Raw genomic sequence first — 23,784 nt, 5'->3', positions numbered from 1 at the left:
AAAGAAATCATTCCTGAAATTTTTCTGGTTTTCCAATTGGTATTTTTTAAATCAGTTCAAATACACTAGAGCTGTAACTTGTAAACTCCAGTGGTTTCCACTACAGAGGTGGGAATGCAATGAGAAACAACAATGATGCTGACGTTCATAGAAACAGGACTTTTTGATGGCTTTGCAGTCCAGGTTTCCAGTTCCTTTTGGAAGCAGAGCTACATTCCTGCCCTTGGATCCATGGAGCATCGCACAACCAATACTACCGCAGGAAACAAGCTGACACGCACAGAAAATACAGACTCAGAATGGGGGTAATGAATGCCAGAAGAATCCACTCCGTTTTGATTAGCAATAATTTACACAGTTCAGCAAAATGCTTTAATGGGGAACAGAGTTTCAGTTTAGGGAGATTAAAACATTTTGGAGATGGACAGTGATGATGGCTGCACAACAATGTAAATGTACCTAATGCTTCTGAATTGCACACAAAAATGGTTAAAAGAATCCATTTTATACGTCATGTATATTTTATTTCAATTGAAACAGACAATTTTTTTTTAAAAAAAGAGTATTCTTTTGCACACTTAAGGAGCCTCTGTGTTTGTGCTTATAAATAAAAACTTGGGTTCTGGAAATTAAGATTAAGGAATATATACTTAATTATATTGCGTCTCCTTATAATATTCATATTGATAAAACCAAAAAGCTGGCTCCCAAAAATGGTCTCTCTCTGAAAACCACTTTTCAGGTCACAAAAGCACCTCTTACTGGCTTAGGAAACTGAGTGGTCCGAATGGCAAAACCATGCCATAACTCAAGAAACTCAAGCTCTTTAAAAGCTTGGACATTATGACCCATCCCTGCAGTCCCCCTACCACCCATTAATGTCTATTTGCCTTTTTTGTTTTAAGGTCAAATTTTAAAGACAAGCATACAGAAAAACCACAGACAAAATCAAGGGAAGGCCTGCCTCTAGGACAAATTCAATACCAACATCCACTCAGAGACTGATTAAATTTAATATGAGTTTGGAGAAGGCCTAGCAATGCACACAATACACACATTCCCATATTCTGGGACTTGAGTACTAGTACTCACTTCTCCAGTACTTAAGCCCACTTCTGCACCCAACTAACCATGGACTTTGTCATCGCTTTCAAGCCACCCTTTAACAAAGCAAAAGTTAAATACCTACTGTTGATCAGTTCTTTGTGCTCAGCAAGAGTTTTTGCAGGATCCAGCCAATACTTTGTGAGGAAGAAAAGGACAATTAAAGAAATTAGTCAATTTTCATTAGCTTTTACTTCAAGAATATTTGCAAAATGTTACTTAAACAACACTTTAAAACTTGATAAGTTAAACACTTCCCTCATATACACAGACAAACATACATAAGAGTTTTCTGCAGCAAGAACAGTAAAAGAAAAAATGGGCCAGCCATGGTGGCGCACACCTGAAATCTCAGCAGGGTTTGAAGAAGGACTGCTTGAGGCCAGGAGTTTAAGAACACCCTGGCCAATATGGCATGACCCCACCTTTAAAGAATAACATTAAATTAAACATAAAATACAAAGAGAAAGATGATGTTGATGTTGAAGAGAGGCAAAGAAGAACAGCAGTACTTGCTGGGTCCCTGGTTGAATTATCGTACTGATTATAATGTGACATCCAAATGCTTATGGGTGACTTCTGACTACTTTTGGTGGGAAAATAATGGCCTCAAAAAAATGTCCTCCAAGTCTCTTTCCAAAGTCTCCATCATCCCAAGCACTACTCCCCTCAGAGCCATGTCTCCTCCTAATATGTCCTCACCATCTTTGCTTCCAGTCTCATCCCTACAGGTATTGTTGCTAGGTGTTAGGAAGAAAGCAATCAAATCCTCATTAAGGATCCAGAAGAGCAGTTCAGCACAGTGGCTAGGGCCTAAATCCCAGCGCAGACCCACAGGGACTCTGTTCTGACTCTCCCCATGTCATTGCCATGTAACTTGGGACAAGTGACTGGACACCACTGAACCTTCCTCATAAGGTTGCTGTGCAGATTAAATAAATTAATCCAGGTAAAGTCTTTAAAATAGCCCCTAGCTCAGGCTACACATGCCAAGAATGACTAGGTCACCTTTAATAACTGCCTTTGGCCAGTCTAAGATACCTGTTTATTAATTCAAATTAACAGTTAATGAATAGAATTTCAAGTGGTGACAGGAGAATTTGGGGCCCTAGGGAGAGGCCTTTCTTTAACTCTCACAATTACGAAGTAGAATTAACGAAGGAAAGAGATGAGGTAAGCCTCTAGCTTCGTCTCTCCATCTGTGGGAAGAGCAGGGCAGAAGCCAAAAAAGCACAGAGGGCACTGGAGTTCCCACAAAAGCAGAGTCAAAGGGATAAGGGCTGCTCTGGAGGGTCAGGGGAGGGCAGAGATGGAATCACTCCCACACTCTCCTAGCCAGATGTTGGGGACCCCAGGGCCAAGCCACTCAGTTTCCATTTCCTCATGTTCCTTAATGAAGAAGGGGCAATTCCCACCACAGTGAGGTAGGGGCTGACCCACCTTGAGCCACATTCCTCCCAACACTCATGCGCTGGCCCAGGTCCTCACTTTCCTTCCCCTCAGTTGAGGGCAGAATGCTTGTTCTGCTATGTAACGGCAGTAGTAATTATAAATGGCAATTATAATGCTTTATGCAATCCCCTTACCTTTTATTCCTAATTATGAATAACAATTATTCATACTATGAATACTATGACTATGAATATGACTGTTGTAGTCATTTTACTGTAAGGTTTTATTACTATACTAAACTCTATTCATGCATACATAAGCTTCACTATTTGCTACTCATAGCAGTTTCCATTTTTTGACTCTTTTTTAAAAAAGTACAGTAACCAACATATCTAAGTGCAGCAACTAAAAATACAATGTTCATTATTCTGGTCTTCACCATTTCTTATTTTTCAAAGGTCTAGAATCGCTCACTTTTAAAACAGAAAATGTATTTGAAGCAGAGGATGTGTCAGTGAAATGCTCTTGGAGCCCACAGCAACTAAAAACAAGGCTTTGGTGTTAAAATTATGATTCCCAGGGAAACTATAGCTCATTCAAGTAGAGTAAAATCAACCCAAATGGTAAGCTGTGTGTTGGACACAACACGGACCCATCCCTTTATGTATATAAAGCTGTGAGTTCTTCATGAAATGGAAACATGAGGTGAAGGAATGGTTTCTTGCCATTCATTTCAAACAAAAAGGTTTTACTACCCCCAGAATTTTTCAATGAAGAGAAACCCAAGGAAAAGAAACACAAATACTCATTAATACTTGCATTCGGTTTCCACTGCTACCATAACAAATTACCACAAGCTTAGAGGCTAAAATAACACCCCTTTATTATCTCAGAGTGTTGAAAGTTAGTGTCTTTCTTTGCTTCAAATTTCACAAGACTAAAATCAATACGTTAGCCTGCTGGGGTCTTGGAGAGTTGGTTGGCTAGGGGACCGTATTCCCCAGAGCACAGTAAGGGAGGGGGCTTATAGATGGGTCATTAGAGGCTCCCAGTTTCTTCAGGTGTCAAGGCACACGTAACATTGGGATTAATTTCAGGCCCTACACCACACTTACACATGAGGTGTCAATATGTGCTTGTGGCAAGAAGGGAAAAAAGGAGCCTCTGGTCTTATTACTCTCTGTCTAATCTTGTTCTGAAACTAGTAAGAGGCAGAAATCAGAGAGTTTTTAATTTCTCCTCCTATCATCATCCCAAAGGACAACCTTTGCAATTTTTTTTCAGAGTTTTCAATTCCATTCATTTTGTTTTGTCTTTGTTTTCCTGTCTCCAGAATGCTTTTCAGTCATTAAAGCCAGGTAAAGAAAATAGGAAGAAAAATTTTTAATTACATGTAATGGCAAAAAAAATTTAATCTCTTAAAATTTTTACATTAATGATAATCTGTACTATTTTAAAATAAATCTCTTTCCTTGAGAGCGATTAAATTTGTGAGGTGAAAAAGGTAAAATGACAGTTTCAAGTAAAGTTACAAATCACAATTCTGCAGCACAAAGCAGCAGCAGCAAGACTCAGTCAAAGGCTATTCCATCAACTCACTGCACATTTGCTATGCTAAGCGTCACCCTAGAGCCAGCCACGCACAACTCTCATTTGATCGAAATGGAAACCAGGGGTTACAGGGGTCAGACAATGATAAATGCCCAAGAAGATAAATAATAAACACAAGTCACCAGGTTTCAGAAGCCAAGATCTTGAAATGTAAAACGCACTTACGTTCAACCAAGGGAAAGATGTGACCTTGGAACCAAAGCAGTCACACTATGATGGCACTTGTCACCATTCATTATCAACAAGCAATCAAACACAGCACATGGAAGATCACAGTGAAACACATCAGCCTGTTACTCTATAGCTTAAGAGAAAAAAAGGGCACAAAAATTTGCCAATGAACACAATGTCCCTGTTTTAAGGAATACATCCAGAATACCGGTCATGGAGTGCCAATATTCTGGAGGCAGACTCTAAAACTGGGATATCATTCTTTCATTCATTCATCACTTATGGATATCCACTATTCACGTTCTTCACATGACATGTCAGACACTATCCTGAGTAGTATGAGAACACAAAGTTGAATGAGACCCGTGACTAACCTCGCACTCACAGCCTAGCAGGAGATACATAGCCATGCAATTATAATACAATGTGGTGAGACAATAATTAATTGTATAAGATCAATACATATGAGATAATAAAATCATGTACAAGGAAAATTAACTGCAGGGTGAGTATACAATGGCTTTATTGGAAAGAAAATCATTAAATAGCATGTTCAAAAAAAAACTTTATCAAAATACATAAATGAGAGATAACAGAGCCTTAAATCTGTATAAAGTACATGTCTATCAGCTCAACTACTCTTAAAGCAAGTGGGTAAATTTCTAAGTAATAACACAGAATGTAACACTCCAAGTCCTTTACAATTGAACACTCTATTGAAGTCAGTGTTGCCTAATAGCTAACAAATACTCAGCTAAGCAATCAGTATTCATGGAGAACTTCCAGAAAGAGAAGCAGTCCATTCAGTCTTTCCACCTGCCCCAAGTGAGGGGAAAGAGGAGCAGAGAACTGAGAACTATGCAGTGTGGTGCCCTAAGAGACTGTTCTTCTGAAGTCTCCTAGAGTTCTAATAGAATAAACCCTAAAATTTTTTAAATAAAGGAAGGACAGCATGCAACAATAAGAGCCGTGTTGCGTCTTATTTCACACCAGGTCCAATGTTGATTCAGAGAATGGCTTCTCTGAATTGTACCCTGGTGTGCTGCCTCTTGCCTAGCCAGATGGTCATGAGAAGAAATAGCCCTATGTCTCATTCTCTCTCAACATTTAAGCTGTCCATTCTCTGGGATAATCACTCAATCACTTTCCCCTTCCCCACTCCCCTCTCTCTCCTATTTCAAACGTATATTATGCAGTTTGTATATGCTGACAAGCTGGATGAGATCCCATTTTGTAGAAAGGTAACAATGAACCCAAACAGACCCTGCTCTCTCATCCTGATTTTGTACAGTCAGCTCCTAACATATTATACCCTAAACACTCAATCATTAAGGAGTCATGGTGACAGTCCTCTCGGACTCTGCCCCTTTGCCAGAGTGGAAGAGGTAAAGCAGCTAGAGAGCCTTACCACTTCAGGCCTGTCAATCTTAATCACAGCACTGATGTAACCCGGGGAGCAATGACAGACCCTTCTTACTCTCTGGCAGTCCTGACTAAATGCCCTTGGCTGCTTTCATCCACCTTGGCTGATAATGTCTCAATTTCATCAATTTCCTAGGTAGCAGTATCAGAATTAGGTTTCGTAACTCTAATACTGTCCAGCCAATCACTATCCTAAGCTTCAAAACATATATATTAAATTGAGGGTCCAACCTTTCATTTGTCAACTGTTCTTTTGGAGTCTCCTAGAGCTATAATAGTAGAACAAACCCTAAAAAAATTTTAAAAGAAAGGACAGCATGAAATAATGAGAGTTTGCTGCATCTTATTTCACCCAGGGTCCAATGTTGACTCTCCTTTGGAGAATTTAAGAATGTTACATTGACATTTAATAAAGTTTCCTGTAGGCCAAATAAAAGGACTTAAAAGCACACACAGTTTTCATTAATATAGCGAAACAGCCTCTTGATCTAAGAGAATAAAACAGAATTGGCCATGTATCAGGGACAACAGAGCCACAAAGATCCCAAAAGTGATACAACAGGTCATTCTTGGGGAGTTCTAGGACTCAACATAATTCACATACATGTTTCAAGGAATCCAGGACTTGGGTTATAGCTATTTGTGCTTTTCCCACAGACCCTGTAAACAGATCTAAGGCCTCGAAGCAACATCAAGAAGATGTGATTTTAATTTGATCCTTCATGAGTCACAGAAGCCTTAGGACCTCAAGTAAAACCACCATAATAGAGCTATCTTGCAGTGGCGACAAAAGCAAGGACCTGTCATTGGAGTGATCTATAGGGAGGGAGAGGTAATTACAACTGGCCCCATTTTTCAGCAAAAGCGAATTTCAGGGAATCTCTGTTGGACCATGTGGCTTCTCATAAAGTATCACTGGCCCCAGGAATACTCCTCATTTCTCATCCATGGACCTGACACCACTCTAAGGTTACAGGAATGCAATAATAACAGCTAACATTTATTAAATTTTTACAATGTGACAGGCACTGTTGAGGACTTTACATGTATTTACTCTTTTAATCCTCTGAATAATTCTATGAATAACTACTATAATTGCCATTTCATAAATGAGGAAAATGAAACACTAAGTAAGCAACTTTCCCAAAGGTACAGAACAGCAGCTCCAAGGAACTGAAGCCATTCCATCTTACACTCGGGCCCAGATACTTTCTAGAATATTGTTTGAGAAGTAATGCACAACTTAACTTACAAGATTCTTACTCTCAACTAATACTCTTCTCGCAGCTCACTCTAATATTCGGACTCCACCAAGACACCCAATTCATTCACCCTACTACCTTTTCATTGTCCCTCGCTGATGCCCCCAACTCATGTCATTTCCCTCACTATTCATTATAATCACTTGCTTGCAAGTGTCCTCAATTCCTTTACACATCCTGCTTCCATAATATCTACTGGGGAATAAAACCCACCCATGGAGTAACTCCAATTCCCTGTATTCTCCATGCTAGCACCCAAGGAACTGAACATAACTGGAGGCTCAACTTGCACAGTCATAGGTGGGCTTGCTTTACATTCAATAGCAATAACCCAAGGGAACCCTTGGTATCATGTAGAATCCCTATTACATTTTATTCCATCATTCTCCTTGTCCTTAAACATCTCCTTTCCCTTCCTCACTCTCAGCTGAAGATCTTCACTACTTCACTGAAAATGGAAATAATCAGAAGAGAAATGCGTATGCATCCTGGCCCCATTGACCAACCTGCCTGCATCTGAGCTTGTGTTCTGCCTTCTCTCCTGTTGCTGTGGAGGAACTGTCCATGTTCCACCTAGGCTCATCCCTTTCTCATCTATTCAGGAACATGGTTCCAGCAACTTTCTGTTCTCTTTCCTGCACCATGAAGGTGTCCCTTTTGACAGAATCATTCTTGGAAGAATGATGTCTTTATTTCTCCCATCTTCAAAACAAAACCAAAAAACTTTGACTCCCATACCTGTCCATTTCACTTCTGTGCTTTGAAATAATTCTCTGGATGAGGAAAAAAAAAAAATTGTTCTACACTCTCTCATCTCCTTGTGGTCCCATTTTAGTATTTACTGCAATGACCTCCACGTTGTTCCATCTAATGATAGACACAGTTTTCATCCATGTTCTTGAAATAGGTCACATGCTTCTATGACACCCCTCACTCTTGCTTATCCCCCCGTCTTACTGGCCACGTCTTCAAAATCTGTTTCTGGTTGCTAATAATTCCCTGACCAGGAAAGACTGGACTGCTTGAGCTCATACCTCACATCAAGGCATCTATACACTGACAAATTCCCCATTAATAGCCAGACCAGAATTCCCTGCTAAATCCAACTGCCTACTTGGCATCTCCACTTAGATGCCTATTAGAATCTCAAACTTCAGATGTCCAAAAGAAAACTGATTATTCTACCCCCTTGAAAAAAAAAAAATTGTTCTCCTGCAGTCTTCACCATCTCAGTAAATAGCACAGCACTTTTCCATTGGTTCCAATCGAAACCTCTTTCTCTTCTATCTCTTCTATCCACCTGCAAATCTTGTTGGCTCTATGTTCAAAATATAAACATAACAAGTCAAATTCTCACCACTCTCAGGTCCAAGCAGCCATCATCTTTCACCTGGATTTCTTCAACAACTCTTTTAATAGTATCCTTATGTCTGCCCTTGTAGTTAGAGAAAATCATTTAAACACGGGTGAAATCAGCTAACTCTTCAATATCCTCCAGCGGTTTCCTTTCTCACTCAAAGTAAAACCCAAAATCCTTCTAATAACCTATAAGGCCTTCCATGATCTGGCCCCACTCCCTCCACTTTCCACTATGTGTTTTTGGGATGAAGTAGCAAGAAGGACCTTAAGGAAAGTATTGGCAGAAGCCTGAGGGCTTGCAGGGAGGCTGTCTCTAAGAGCCTCAATAAAAACAGAGAAAGCTATTGGAAACAGAAAAAAAAAAATGTGGAATAAAAAATGTACTGAACAAACTGGATGATTCAGATAAGCAGGTTTCCAGGTAAACTGTTGAAAGTGCTTATTGGCTTCATTTTGCTGCCCATGAATGAAATGAAAGAAGAGAGAGATAAGCTAAAAAGAAAGAAGAACTATTAAAATATAAAGGAGCCAGGACTTTTTACTGAGTTTAAAAGTAAAACTTTCTCATTCCTAGTCCTATCAGAAGAAAACAATGCTACAATTAAGAAATGGCTTCTGGGCTAAGAATGAATCCAGCATGCTGTCAGGTAAACATGCTGTAACTGTAAAATCCTTTATTAGATGTAATATAATTTTTAAGATTTAACACCATGCCTCATGGACCCTTTCAAAACAAGACTCTCTAATAAGATTGTGTCCCAACAGCCTTACAGGGAATCTAAGGTACAAAAGAGCTTATTCCAGAGCAATCTGTGGGTGCTGACTTTGTCTAATAAAGTTAATTAAAGGTTGATTCATAAGAAATCCACAAAAACTTTTAGAAGAATTATACCAGCTTGGACTGAAAGGGACAGGGATACTACAAACTGAAAAGAGGCCTTTGAACTCCCAATCTTCCTTAGGCAAAACCCAGGCCGAGAACACTACACCACTGTAAATACACACTACTTTTTATTTAAAAACCAAGCAAGCCCAGACAACAGAAACGAGAGCCTAGAAGACAGAGCCAATCGTCATAGTGAATAACTCCTAGGCAATAGGACCAAGTCCTAATTAGAGAAATGACCACATGTGTCTGGCTAGATTTCAAAACTAGTATTATGGACTAGTAATTGTTGTGTGACTCCTGTTTTGCCCCTTTCTAACTGGAGGCATTTATACTGTTTATCCTATGCATGTTCCACAGGGGCAGGTAGGCAGGAAACATATATCTTATCACCTTAATTCACATATCTTCAGATCAAAAGGGACTGCACTCAAGGAGTTAAACTTGAGGGCAAATGCTCAAAGAGTCTGATTTGAGGAGATGGTATATCTTTATTGACTGATTGATTGATTGATTGAGACAGAGTCTCGCTCTGTTGCCCAGGCTGGAGTGCAGTGGTGCAATCTCGGCTCACTGCAAGCTGGAGATGGTATATCTTAAGCTCAAGTCCCATGTCATAATAAATAAGAATATTGGGAGGCCTTGGGAGGGATGAGTGTATTTTATATGTAAAAAGAATATACATAATTTTTGGCCAGAGGAATCTTATGTATTAAAACATGTCTTTAAATTAGTCAACACTATTCCTATCAAAAGGTATAATGTAGTATTTCTCCCCTTTAAATGTTACCTGGCCAAGAGTGAAAACAGTGTATGGTGTAGTGATGGAAGAGGAGGCTAGAGAAGGATCTACAGATCACAGATAGGGCCCAGATCATAAAGAGTCTCGTATGCATAACAGAATTTGAATTTAAGCAGAATACTATGGATAGTCACTGAAATCTTATAAGGAGGGGAGCAACTTGATAATATTTGCATTTTAATCTGATCACCTCGACAGTAAGTAAAAAGAGAGTGGGTTAAAGTAAAGCAAACCTAGAATCCAGGAGCCTAATCAGCCTACTCAGGTAATTCAGGAAAAACTTTGAGAGGTGCAAATTTGAGGGAATTTGAGTGGCAGGGGGCCGGGGGGAGTGTTGCCTGGACTTTACTTCAAACCAATAGAATGTCACAGAAGTAACATTGTGTGGTGGCAGAAGTAACTGCCTGCCTTCTGAGACTTGGTCATGCACAGCGACCATGCTCCTTCTGGTATCCTTCCCTCCCTTTGCCCTCTGGATGTTCGCCCTTGCGAGGAAGCCAAGCAACAACACAGAGAGTCCACAAGTAGGAACTCCATTCCTAGTTGAAGCCCTGGCCAATGCCAACATCACCCAGCTCACATAAGACTGAGACTTCAGATGACTCCAGCCTCCAGCCTTCATGCTGCTCCAGCAGACACTAAGTAGAATAGACATGAACAGGCTCTGCCAAGCCCTGTCAAAGTCGCAGATCCACGAGCAAAATGTGTGTTGGCATAATTTAAAGCCCCTACATTTTGAGATGGCTAGTTACACAGCAATGAATAACAGGAACACTTCCCAATTTATCCAGACCTCTTTTATCTTCATTCTTTTATTCAACAAACTTGCTGTTCCTCCTGTATTTATGCCATCTGTGCACGTGATGTGCATGCCCTTTATGTCTTCATCCCAGGTACTGGCATAGATGTTCTAGAACATACCTAGAAACCTCCCTCCATCCACATTATTCGAGAAACCAGAGGTGACTCTGAAAAGTCATCCTAACTAACTCACTTTCAATTTAGCAATCATTTTTCCACTTAGTCCACAAAGACATCATACAAACTTTTCTGTGTATCTTTGACTTCCAAACATACTAATTTTATTCCTAATAAAGTGGTCTGATGAAAGTTGCTTTTTTTGTTACTGAAAATACACTGGATTCCAGGGACCTACTATTATATGTCTTCAGAGCCCACCAATCATTTGATAAACATGCCTTCCTGCCAAGATATGCCTATCTCTAGTGGAGCTGCCCTACAATTGCATCTAATAGGCTGTTTCAAATCTCTTAGGACCAGGGCACATAATAATCAATGTGTTCAGATTTCTTCCTAAAATGAAAATAAAAATGGTTTTAGGGATCACAGATTCCTTGAGAAAGTGCTGAATCCCATGAGTGGACTCTAAGATAATCAATTTGGGCTGCTTAAGAAACCTTAGATCTCTGGAAAGTTTCAACTACATTTTGGGTAAGTGAAGTTGTAACACATTTTTAAAATGTGGATAAGTGAGGCATCACTGTATACAGACTATGAGACCATTTCATCTTGAAATAAAATCCTAAGTTTGCCATGTCTTGAAACTGTAGTAAGTTAAATTACACAAGTGGTTAAGTTAGGGTTCATTTAAACTCTGTCCTAGAAGCTGAACATAAACGCAGTTTTAGCTAATCAAGTAATCTGGCACAAAGGAGCTGAGTCAGCCCAGGGAGCTGCGAAGTAAGTAGGGTCCAGGTGCCCTGCTCAGCACCACCCACACAGTTGCACCAACTCCAGCATGCACAGTTCACATGGTTAGCACAGCTGCACACTGTAGCCTTGCCCCTTCTCATCTTCAATTACAGTCTCCTCTCCCTAAATGACCTTATTTGGTCTCATGACTTTAAAAACCAGAGACTCCTAGATGTGACTCCAGCCTATTCCTCTACTCCCCTAATATCTCTAGGATGTTGAATGGACATTTTAAACCCAACATATGCAAATCAGAACTGACTTCACAGACTGAAAAACCAGCTCCCTATCACTCCCTATCAGTCCTCATCTTGACATTTCCAATAGAAATGTACACAGAGCCTACAATAGCCTGCTGGGCCCTATGTTATGGGGGCCCTGACCACCTTCCCACTTCATCACCCTCTTTCTTACAACTCTAGCATCACTGGACTCCTCTCAGTTCCAGAACACTTCGCATCTGTCTCTGCCTTAGGGCCCCCATGCCAACTGTTCCTCCTGCCTGCCATGCTCCTCCCCTTATCACTCCAGCCTCAGGGTAAATATTAAAGAGGTCTCTTCTAACCACCAGTGGTGTTTATGATATATATTGGTTTTCATCCATGCTCCTGGTTCGTAACTCTCATAGCCCTTGTTAGTCTTTTGTTGAAGTGTTGGGAATGTTAGGCCTCAGGACACAAAGTCTCTCTCCTGCCCTCCTTTCACCTGCCCCAAGCAGGACTCTAATCTTCCCCCACCTTTCTGACTGTGGATCTTAAGACCTTCCCCTGTGTTCATACAGATCATGGGGGAGTGGGGAACCCTCCCCAGAGAAGGTCTAGCCTTATACACCTGGAAAAGGAATGCTGACATCATGACACTTCCATAAACACTCAAGAGGACTTGGGGTCCAGGGAGCTTCTAGGTAGCTGAACACATGCAGGTTCCTGGAGGGTGGCATGCCCAGGCTGGGCATGGAAGCTCCATGTCCCTTCCCCCATACCTCACCCTACACATTTCTTCGTCTATATATTCTGCAGTATCCTTTATAATAAACTAGCAAATATAAGTGTTTCCCTGAGTTTTGTAAGCCGCTCTAGCAAATTAATCAAACCCAAAGAGAAGGTCGTGGGAACTACAACTTGAAATCAGTCGGTCAGAAGTTCTGGAGGCCTCAGCCAGGAGCAGTGGCTCACGCCTGTAATTCCAGCATTCTGGGAGGCTAAGGTAGAAGGATTGCTCAAGCCCAGAAGTTTAAGACCAGCCTGGGCAACATAGTGAGATACTACTATAGTCTCCAAAAAGAAAAGTAGCAGTAGTAGTTCCAGAGGCCTGGACTCATACTGGTGTCCAGGGGTGCAGAGAACAGTCCGGGGGACTGAGCCCCAACCTGTGGGATCTGATGCTATCTCCAGGTAGATAGTGTCGAAACTGAATTGGAGGACACCCAGTTGCTATCCACTGCTTGGTGTGTGGGGAGAAAATATCCACACATTTGGTCCCAGAAGTTTCTTCTACACTGATGATTGCAGTGATGTTAGAGCAGAGGAAAAACATGGTTGGAGAGTTTTTCTCTACATACCACTCGATGGAAGAAGCCTCCACAAAACTCTAGCATATCATCTTATTTTCAAAGCGTATAGTACCTGATATTTGAGCATCTCTTTACAGTCTGTCTCACCCCTGGAAATAAAATCCTTGAGACCAGGGAGCTTGGCTCTTACTCACCACTGTGCCACACTTCCTGAGACACAGTGACTGCCTCGTAAGTATCTGCTATGTGACTAAATGGAGATGAGCAACAGCAAATGCTCATATTTCCTCACAGTCCCAGGTCAGGGTATAGTAAGTAAGGATATAACTCTGATGCAAGTAAGGATATAACTCTAAAAATTGTTAAACAAGACACTTCCTGAATATGCTCTATAAAATATCCTGCGACCCCCAAAACTGATGGGTAACGTGAAAGAATAAGCTCCTATAGATCATCGGCTTTTAAAGGCTCACTTCTGTTAATTCATAAGGCAGCTCTCAAAACTCATAGTCCAGAACGGAAAGTAGGTAACGCCCACTCTCCCACCAACCAAAAAAGCACCTGCACAACTTTTTAACAATTCCAAGAACATCTCTCTTATTGGAACAGGTCCTAAAATGATAGACAAACTAGTCACTTAGCATTCAGTACATGCAATAAATTTGCAATTTTATAAAATATAAGTAGAATAGAAAATATTCCATAAAATACATTTTATTAGTAGGCTACTGATATATCCCAATTAAATTGTTATTATATTCAAGGAGAAAACTCTCTTAAGATGCAGAATAAGGTTAAATCAAGGTTAATTTATCAGAGCTTTGTGTTGAAACTCTAAATTTAAAAACAAACTAGTTTTCTATGATAATCAAGAAAATGTCTAAAATCATTAACTCTAAAATCACTGTTTTCCCATTAGTCAATCAACTGTCTGAAATTCCTTCCTTTATGGCTTATTCTGATTTAACCAGGGAGAAGGACACTCTAATTTAATAAATGCTCATAGTAAAGAAATCAATAGTTCTTTCACTTATGTATATAACTAAGAAGGTATGGGTCACAGAAATTTCTCAGGTACTGCATTTATTGATAAGAACACCTAGCATATCTACACACCTGGTTTTATATACAAAAATATAAATGTATATGGATATATGGATATACACAAATATATACACATATGTATATGTTGACAATTCTACCATTCCTGACAGTTTTGTTATTAAGTACTTTGTATCTTTATTGTTTTCAATTGCTGTCGTCGTCGTTGTTTGATGGAAGCTTTTTTTTTAACATTTAAGTTCAGGGATACATGTGCAGGTTTGTTATACAGGTAAACTCGTGTCACAGGGGTCTGGTGTACAGATTAATTTTGTGACCCAGGTATGAAGCCTGCTACCCCTTAGTTATTCTTCCTGATCCTCTCCCTCCTTCCACCTCCCACCCTCCTCCATTTAATTTACTTTCGGTAAAGAAGGCACTGGGTGCCATTAACAAAGAAAAACTTTCTCTGCAAGATAGAATTCAGCCCTTCACCTCCCTAAACCTAGAAACCACAAGATAAAACATTATACATGACCCATGGAAGACACATTCATGCCTACTGTGATCAACCATTTGAGGAAAAGGAGGAAAAAGAACTTTTAGTTCAAAATGTGTCATGGAGCTGATCCCTACACAAACCTGGGTCCTTCAAGAGATGTTTTTGAGTCCATGTCAAAATCAACAAACTGAAATCAAAGCATGCTCTGCTTTTCCCGATGCCGCAGTGAGGAAAGCATGCAGTCCACTAAGCGACTTTGGGGGTGCCATTTGGGAGGCTCCCCTCTCAGCACTTCCCAGGGTTATTTCAGGCATGTGAGCTTCTGAATTCTCGTGGTGTATCACATGACTATGCTCAGAAGAGGGCACATCTACTCTAAACAGAAAATGCTCCAGAAAAACATCATCTCTTCCTATCCTATTAAACAGTTTAACCATGAAGAAATAGAAACATCTACTTTTAGAAGTTTTTTTTTTTTTTTCTTTTTTTTTTTTTGAGACGGAGTCTCGCTCTGTGCCCCAGGCTGGAGTGCAGTGGCCGGATCTCAGCTCACTGCAAGCTCCAGAAGTGCTATTTATTATAAACAATGTTTTTAAATCATGGGATCCACCAATATACAGTTACACGTGACACTGTCTGAACTCAACTTCTCATATACCTTCTTTTATTACATACTACATTATTATACCTCTAATCAGACAAGAATATTCTAAACAGCACCTGGTAGCTGCCAGCACATTAAAAATATCCTGTACCTGTCTTTCTTATAATCCCAATAAGAATTTTCAATCTAACTTCCTAATATCTCAGTAAAGCTTTTTCTTTTTCTTTTTTTTAATATAAGTTAAATCTGGTTAAAATGAACAGCAGGAGAGGCCTTTCATAAGAGGAGGGAGCAGGCAGACGTGGGAAGGAGAGGTGGAGGAATGCTCTTGTTAAGGCTCTCGCCTCCCACTGACCTGCCCACACTGTCCAGGCGAGAGTTCTTTCATTCATTAACATTACAGATCACTCGTTTTGCAGTGACAGAGGTGGTAATAAAGTGAATAGGATGCTTCCCTTCAAAAACTATCTGATCAAATGTTATTATTCAACAGGCACAAACAATGTTGTATTTGTAATATGTGATACAAGAAGGCCCAAAATATTTCTGGGGGGTCGGGGAAAGCTTCAGGAAGGAAGAAATATCAGAAACACCACACTCTAGGGATGGTAACGATAAACAGGATTTAACCAAGGAAAAATGAGGGAAGGGAAGAGAACAAGAAGGGTGTTCAGGCAGGGGAGGCAGCACATACAATCCTCAGAGACACTATGGTACAGCTAAGGAGTTGCAGGTAGTTCAGTGGAGCTATGGTGTACCTGAAGTACGCATTTGGATGGGGAACTGAAAAGTCATTTTGCAAGAAAAGGAGCTCAAGATAACCAAGGGCTGTGTATCTTAAAGGACTCTGTAAACCGTGTTTAGATTTTGATTTTCCCTTAGGGAGCCATTAAAGGATTTTAAGCCACAGAAGGAGACATCATCAAAGTCGCCTTTCTGAAAGAAAACTGCAATTGCAGTGGGAAAAACACTGGAGGGAGTAAGACCAAAGACAGGACAGCCAGTCGAAAAAGCTTTTATAGAAACCCAAGCTCATCTGGCACCAAAACTAAAATTCAGAGATGGAGACTGATTTTAGAGAGGTGAATGGGTGACCACAAGTCCTGTTTACACTAGTTGTCCCAGCTTAGTTATTAACAACGTCCCTTTTACTGTCAGAAGTATCCTGGATTAGTGAGTGAACTGTATGGTCACTCTAGGCATTAAGGAGTGAAACTGCCAGGACTTGGTGACTGGCTATGAGGAGAGGTGAGATGATGTAGTTGGGAATGACACCCAAGATTCTAGCTCGAGCAATCGGGTAGATGGTGTTGGCATTCACTAAGCTATTGTAACAAAGGTGCAGGCACCTCAGGGATGCTACGTGAGGACTTTGCAAAGGATACATGGGTAAACATAGATTTAAGAACTCAATTTCCAGATTCTCAACTTCCACATACACTCTATTCCAAAACTGATCTACCGAAGAATAGACCCAAGATTATGACATTATGCTAATTCTCCTTTCCTACTGCACTCTCCTTTCAAAATTCTCCATTCCCAATTTACTGAAAGGCACCTTTCAGCCCTGTCAAGCTCCTATAGTGCATTGCCCAAGGGTATGAATAATCACAAGAGAAGAATAGAAAGACTAAAATACTGATATTAACACAGTTGTCTTTAATAAAGACACCATAAATCAGAAAAAATAGTTTTATGTCTTTTTCCATTTTATACATATTTCTGGCAAGGACTAGGCAAAGTGTTAGAAGCATGATATTTTGGCCTATACTTGGGTGGTTCTAAAATCAGATATATTGTACAGTAGGGCAGCACCAGGAGTGATTTTTGTTTAATGATCTTGCAACTTCCATACTCTAGTTATTGTCAGTTCCTTAAGAATAAGACAAATCAAAGTCTTGGTAAGTGAAAGCAGACTTATCTAGATAACAAAATCCTTTGCCTTATCTGTCTTAGGAATAGAATTCCAAAATGAAATACTTTTCAGAGAACTCAAGTTAACATTTTTATTTAAATTGACAAAATGACAGAAAGCAAGTTGGTTTGGCTAAGTGGCTTTGTCCAAGAGTTTTATGTTGGAGACTTTTCATAAGCCAAATGAACTAAACCTGCAATTCCAAGATTATGATGAAAATATAAAGTATGTGATTAGATAAAAGCACTTTATTAAAAGTCTTACCTTGGCAAACATATGTTAAAATTAATCACTTTTAAATTTTTCTAAATCCCTTCTATTTAATATTTATTTAATATTGGATTAAATCAGGTGGCTCTAAAAAGGAAAATATTATAATTAATAATATTTTGCTAAGAGTTGGTAAAGCATTTTTTAATACATTTCCTAGAAATTGTGGAGTTGAATTACTATAATGATCAATTAACAAATTTTAAGTCAGGTGGTCTTGAATTCATTGTTTTCAACTAAACTGAATAAAAACCTAATTGAATGGTCTGAAAAAACACTGCTCTCAGATACATAAGAAAAAGGTAGAGTTGGAATCATTCCAGGAATATATTATAATGGACTAATTGGAAGGGAAAAGTCCCACTCATCTCATTAAAAGATGCATTTCCAATAAATACTTACATTTTATGTTTAATAATTTTTTCCATAGGTTTTTGGGGAACAGGTTAGGTATTCAGTTACATGAGTAAGTTCTTTAGTGGTGATTTGTGAGATTTTGGTGCACCCATCACCCAAGCAATATACACTGAAGCCAATTTGTAGTCTTTTATCCCTCACCTGCTTCCTACCCCTTCCCTCCTGAGACTCCAAAGTCCATTGTATCATTCTTATGCCTTTGCATCCTCATAGATTAGCCCCCACTTACGAGTGAGAACATACAATGTCTGCTTTTCCATTCCTGAGTTACTTCAATTAGAATAATAGTCTCCAATCCCATCGAGGTTACTGTGAATGCCATTAATTCATTCCATTTTATGGCTGAGTAGTATTACATCATATACATGTATATACACACACACATATATATACATACATATATACACACATATATACATACACACACACACACACCCCACAGTTCCTTTATTCACTCGTTGACTGATGGGCACTCGGGTTGGTTCCACATTTTTGCAATTCTGAATTGTGCTGCTATAAACATGCGTGTGCAAGTATCTTTTTTGTGTGACTTCTTTTCCTCTGGGTGGATATCCAGTAGTGGGATTGCTGAATCAAATGGTAGTTCTACTTTTAGTTCTTTATAAAGAATCTCCACACTGTTTTCCATAGTGGCTGTACTAGTTTACATTCCCACCAGCAGTGTAGAAGTGTTCCGTTTTCATCACATCCATGCCAAAATCTATTATTTTTTTATTTTTTGATAATGGCTAGGTAAGGTGGTATTGCATTGTGGTTTTGATTAGCATTTCCCTGATCATTAGTGATGTTGAGCGTTTCTTCATATATTTGTTACCGTTTGTATATCTTCTTTCGAGAATTGTCTAATCATGTCCTTAGTCCACTTTTTGATGGGATTATTTGCTTCTTTCTTATTTGAGTTCCTTGTAGATTCTGGATATTAGTCCCTTGTCAGATGTATAGATTGTGAAGATTTTCTCCCACTCTGTAGGCTGTTTACTCTGCTGACTGTTCCTTTTGCCATGCAAAAGCTCTTTAGTTTAATTAAGTCTCATCTATTTATGTTCATTTTTGTTGCATTTGCTTTTGGGTTCTTGGTCATGAAATCTTTGCCTAAGTCAATGTCTAGAAGGGTTTTTCCAATGTTATCTTCTAGAATTTTTATAGTTTCAAGTCTTAATGATTTAGCACTTAAATATAAGTCCTTGATCCATCTTAAGTTGATTTTTGTATAAGGCAAGAGATAAGGATCCAGTTTCATTCTCCATCATGTGACTTGCCAATTATCCCAGCACCATTTGTTGAAAAGGGTGTCCTTTCCCCACTTTGTTTTTGTTTGCTTTGTCGAAGATCAGTTGGCTGTATGTATTTGGGTTAACTTCTGGGTTCTCTATTCTGTTCCATTCGTCTATGTCCCAATTTTTATACCAGTATCATACTGTTTTGGTGACTATGGCCTTATAGTACAGTTTGAAATCAGGTAATGTGATGCCTCCAGCTATGTTCTTTTTGCTTAGTCTCGCTTTGGCTATGCAGGCTCTTTTTTGGTTCCATATGAACTTTAGGATTGTTTTTTCTAGTTCTGTGAAGAATGATGGTGGTATTTTGATGGAAATTGCAATGAATTTGTAGATTGCTTTTGGCAGTATGGTCATCTTTACATTATTGATTCTACCCATCCATGAACATGAAATGTGTTTCCATTGGCTTTCAACTTTTCCCCGTTCATATTATGTTGGCTGTGGGTTTGTCATAGATGGCTTTTATTACACTGAGGTATGTCCCCTGTATGCCAATTTTGCTGAGGGTTTTAATCGTGAAGAGATGCTGAATTTTGTCAAATGCTCTTTCTGCATCTACTGAGATGATCGTGTGATTTTTGTTTTTAACTGTGTTTATGTGATGTTTCACATTTATTGACTTGTGTATGTTAAACCATCCCTGCATTCCTGGTATGCAACACACTTGATCGTGGTGGATTATCTTTTTTAGATGCTGTTGGATTCGGTAAACTAGTATTTTGTTAAGGATTTTTGCATATATGTTCATCAGGGATATTGCTCTGTAGTTGTCTTTGTTATACTGGCTTCATAGAATGATTTAAGGAGGATTTCCTCTTTCTCTACCTTGTGGATAATTATTGATATTATTATGTCAATATGATTGGTATTAATTCTTCTTTGAATGTTGGTAGAATTCAACTGTGAATTCGTCTGGTCCTGGACTTTTTCTTGTTGGTAATTTTTTTACTACCATTTCAATCTCACTGCTTGTTAATGGTCTGTTCAGGGTTTCTAATTCTTCCTGATTTAAGCTAGGAGGATTGTCTCTTTCCAGGAATTTATCCATCTCCTCTATGTTTTCTAGTTTATGCAAGTAAAGGTGTTCATAGTAGCCTTGAATGATCTTTTGTATTTCGGTGGTGTCCGTTGAAATATCTCCCATTTCATTTCTAATTGAGCTTATTTGGATCTTCCCTCTTCTTTTCTTGGATAATCTTGCTAATGGTCTATCAATTTATTTATCTTTTCAAAGAAGCAGTTGTTTGTTTCATTTATCTTTTGCATTTCTTTTTGTTTCAATTTCATTTAGTCCTGCTCTGACCTTGGTTATTTCCTTTATTCTGTTGGGTTGGGTTTGTTCTTGTTTCTCTAGTACCTTGAGGTGTGATCTTAGATTGTCTAGTTGTGCTCTTTCAGACTTTTTGATATAGGCATTTAAGGCTATGAACATTCCTCAGAGCACCACTTTTGCTGTATCCCAGAAGTTTTGATAGTTGTGTCACTATTATCGTTCAGTTTAAAGAATTTTTTCCACTATGGTCTGAGATAGTACTTGATATAATTTCAGTTTTCTTAAATTTATTCAGACTTGTTCTGTGGCCTATCATATGGTCTGTTTTGGAGAAAGTTCCACGTGCTGATGAAAAGAATGTATATTCTGAAATTGTTGGGTAGAATGTTCTGTAAATGGCCAGGTGTGGTGGCTCACACCTGTAATCCCAGCACTCTGGGAGGCCAAGGCAGGTGGATCACCTAAGGTCAGGAGTTTGAGACCAGCCTGGTCAACATGGTGAAACCCATCTCTACTAAAGAAAGTTATATAAATATCTGTTAAGTCCATTTGTTCCAGAGTATAGTTTAAATCCATTGTTTCTTTGTTGACTTTCTGTCCTGATGATCTGTCTAGTGCTATCAGTGCAGTACTGAAGTTCCCCACTATTGCTGTGTTGCTCTCTATCTCATTACTTAGGTCTAGTAGTAATTGTTTTATAAATTTGGGAGCTCCAGTGTTAGCTGCATATATATTTAGGATTCTGATATTTTCCTGTTGGACAAGGGCTTTTATCATAATGTCCTACTTTGTCTTTTTTAACTGACCTTAAAGTTTGTTTTGTCTGATATATGCCTGCTTGCTTTTGGTTTCTATTTGCATGGAATATCTTTTTCCACCCCTTTACCTTAAGTATATGTGAGTCCTTATGTGTTAGGTGAGTCTCTTGAAGTCAGCAGATATACCTGGTTGGTGAATTCTTATCCATTCTGCAATTCTGTATCTTTTAAGTGGAGCATTTAGGCCATTTACATTCAGCATTAGTATTGAGTATGAGGTACTATTCCATTCATTGTGCCATTTGTTGCCTGTATACCTTGTGTTTTTTTTAATTGTATTTTTGTTTTATAGGTCCTGTGAGACTTATGCTTTAAGGAGGTTCTGTTATTGATGTGTTTCCAGGATTTGTTTCAAGATTTAGAGCTCCTTTTAGCAGTTCTTATAGTGCTGGTTTGGGAGTGGCAAATTCTCTCAGCATTTGTTTGTCTGAAAAACACTACCTTTTCTTCATTTATGAAGCTTAGTTTCGCTGGATACAAAATTCTTTGCTGATAATTGTTTTGTTTAAGGAGGCTGTAGATAGGGACCTAATCCCTTCTAGCTTGTAGGGTTTCTGCTGAGAAATCTGCTGTTAATCTGATAAGTTTTCCTTTATAGGTTACCTGGTGCTTTTGCCTCACAGCTATTAAGATTCTTTCCTTCATCTTAGCTTCAGATAACCTGATGACAATGTGCCTAGGTAATGATCTTTTTGCAATTTCCCAGGTATTCTTTGAGCTCCTTCTATTTGGATGTTTAGGTCTTTAGCAACACTGGGAAGTTTTACTAGATTATTCCCCCAAATATGTTTTCCAAACTTTTGGATTCCTCTTCTTCCTCAGGAATGCCAATTATTCTTAGGTTTGGTCACTTACGTAATCGCAAATTTCTTGGTGGCTTTGTTCATGTTTTTAAATTCTTTTTTTCTTAGTCTTTGTTAGATTGGGTTAATTTGATAACCTTGTCTTTGAGATCTGAAGTTATTTCTTCTGCTTGTTCGAGTCTATTGCTGAGAATTTCAAGAACATTTTGCATTTCTGTAAGTGTGTCCTTTATTTCCTGAAGTTATGATTGTTTTTTATTTATGCTATCTATTTCACTGAAGATTTCTCCCCTCATTTCTTGTATCACTTTTTTGATTTCCTTAAATTGAACTTCACCTTTCTCTGGTGCCTCCTTAATTGGCTTAATAATCAACCTTCTAAATGCCTTTTCAGGTAAATCAGGGACTTTTTCTTGGTTTGGATCCATTGCTGAGGAAAGAGTATGCTTTTTTGGGTGGTGTTGAAGAACCTTCTTTTATCATATTACCAGAATTGTTTTTCTAGTTCCTTCTCCTTTGGGTAAACTATGTTAGAGGGAAGATCTGGAGCTCAAGGCTGCTGTGCAGATTCTTTTGTCCCATGGGTGTTCCCTTGATGTAGCACTCTCCCCCTTTTCCTAGGAATGTGGCTTCCTGAGAGCTGAGATGCAGTAACTGTTATTTCCCTTCTGGATCTAGCCACGCAGCAGGGCTACCAGACTCCAGGCTGATACTAAGGGTTATCTGCACAGAGTCCTGTGATGTGAACCGTCCTCATATCTCTCAGCCATGGATACCAGCACAGTATTTGCATTGTCTCTGGGGTCCTGCAGGAGCAATCTGCTTCCTTCAAAGGGTCTGTGGATTCTCTCAGCTTTCTTGGTATATTTCTGCAATAGTTCTGGAGCAGAATTTCACAGTGCAAGTCTCCAAACACTGCACTATCTGTCCGAGTGGCAGCTGCAATCTAGTCCTGTCCCCATCTGTCATTTTCCCCAGAAAATATGTTTAATAATTATTAAAATGCATAGTATTTTGCTGTTTTAATTAATTATATAGTGACAACCATGGTAATAACAACTACTCTTAGGGTTCACTAACAATTAGATCCTTAACATCTCAGGAAATAAACTTTTAAAATACCAATTTATATGTATATTAGGGATATATGTATTTTATTAATAAAAATATAATAACATTTTAGGGAGAAAGTAGAATAGGAATACAAGTTTAAAGACATAAAAGGAATAAAGAAAAGTTTCTGATTTTTAAAAAAGAGTTTGTTCATATATTTTTGTAAAGGTAGATGAAGAGTACAAAATTGCTATGAAATATAAATTCACAGGATACACTTAAAAGGAATATGACAATTTGCTTTTACAATGTCAATATTTAAGATAAACCAAAGAACTGGATCTGCTAAAACTTACAAAATTTTAATTCTCAATCTAAAATTATACACAAGTACATGGTTTTTTAAAAAAAATCGTAGATCTGGTATGGTGGCTCACACCTGTAGTCCTAGCACTTTGGGAGGCTGAGGCAGGAGGATCACTCGAGCTCAGGAGTTTGAAACCAACCAGCCTAAGCAACATAGTGCGACTTCATCTCTAAAAGAAAAAAAAA

The 23,784-nt window shown here is 38.9% G+C and overlaps 1 protein-coding gene across 1 annotated transcript in view; it reads right to left on the bottom strand.

Moving 5' to 3' along the window:
• The window catches only part of EPB41L4A (erythrocyte membrane protein band 4.1 like 4A), a 187,655-nt gene that overhangs the window by 118,650 nt on the left and 45,221 nt on the right, over nucleotides 1-23,784 (bottom strand). Inside the window, exon 3 of the mRNA XM_011989408.1 lies at nucleotides 1,190-1,241. Coding sequence (XP_011844798.1) covers nucleotides 1,190-1,241 — 52 coding nt within the window. The remainder of the gene's footprint in view (nucleotides 1-1,189; nucleotides 1,242-23,784) is intronic.

This window comes from Mandrillus leucophaeus, unplaced genomic scaffold, assembly GCF_000951045.1.
Source record: "Mandrillus leucophaeus isolate KB7577 unplaced genomic scaffold, Mleu.le_1.0 Scaffold352, whole genome shotgun sequence".
NCBI classification, from domain to species: Eukaryota; Metazoa; Chordata; class Mammalia; order Primates; family Cercopithecidae; genus Mandrillus; species Mandrillus leucophaeus.
The sequence above is the reverse complement of the archived record's forward strand: the minus strand, read 5'-3'. Positions and strand labels throughout refer to the sequence as shown.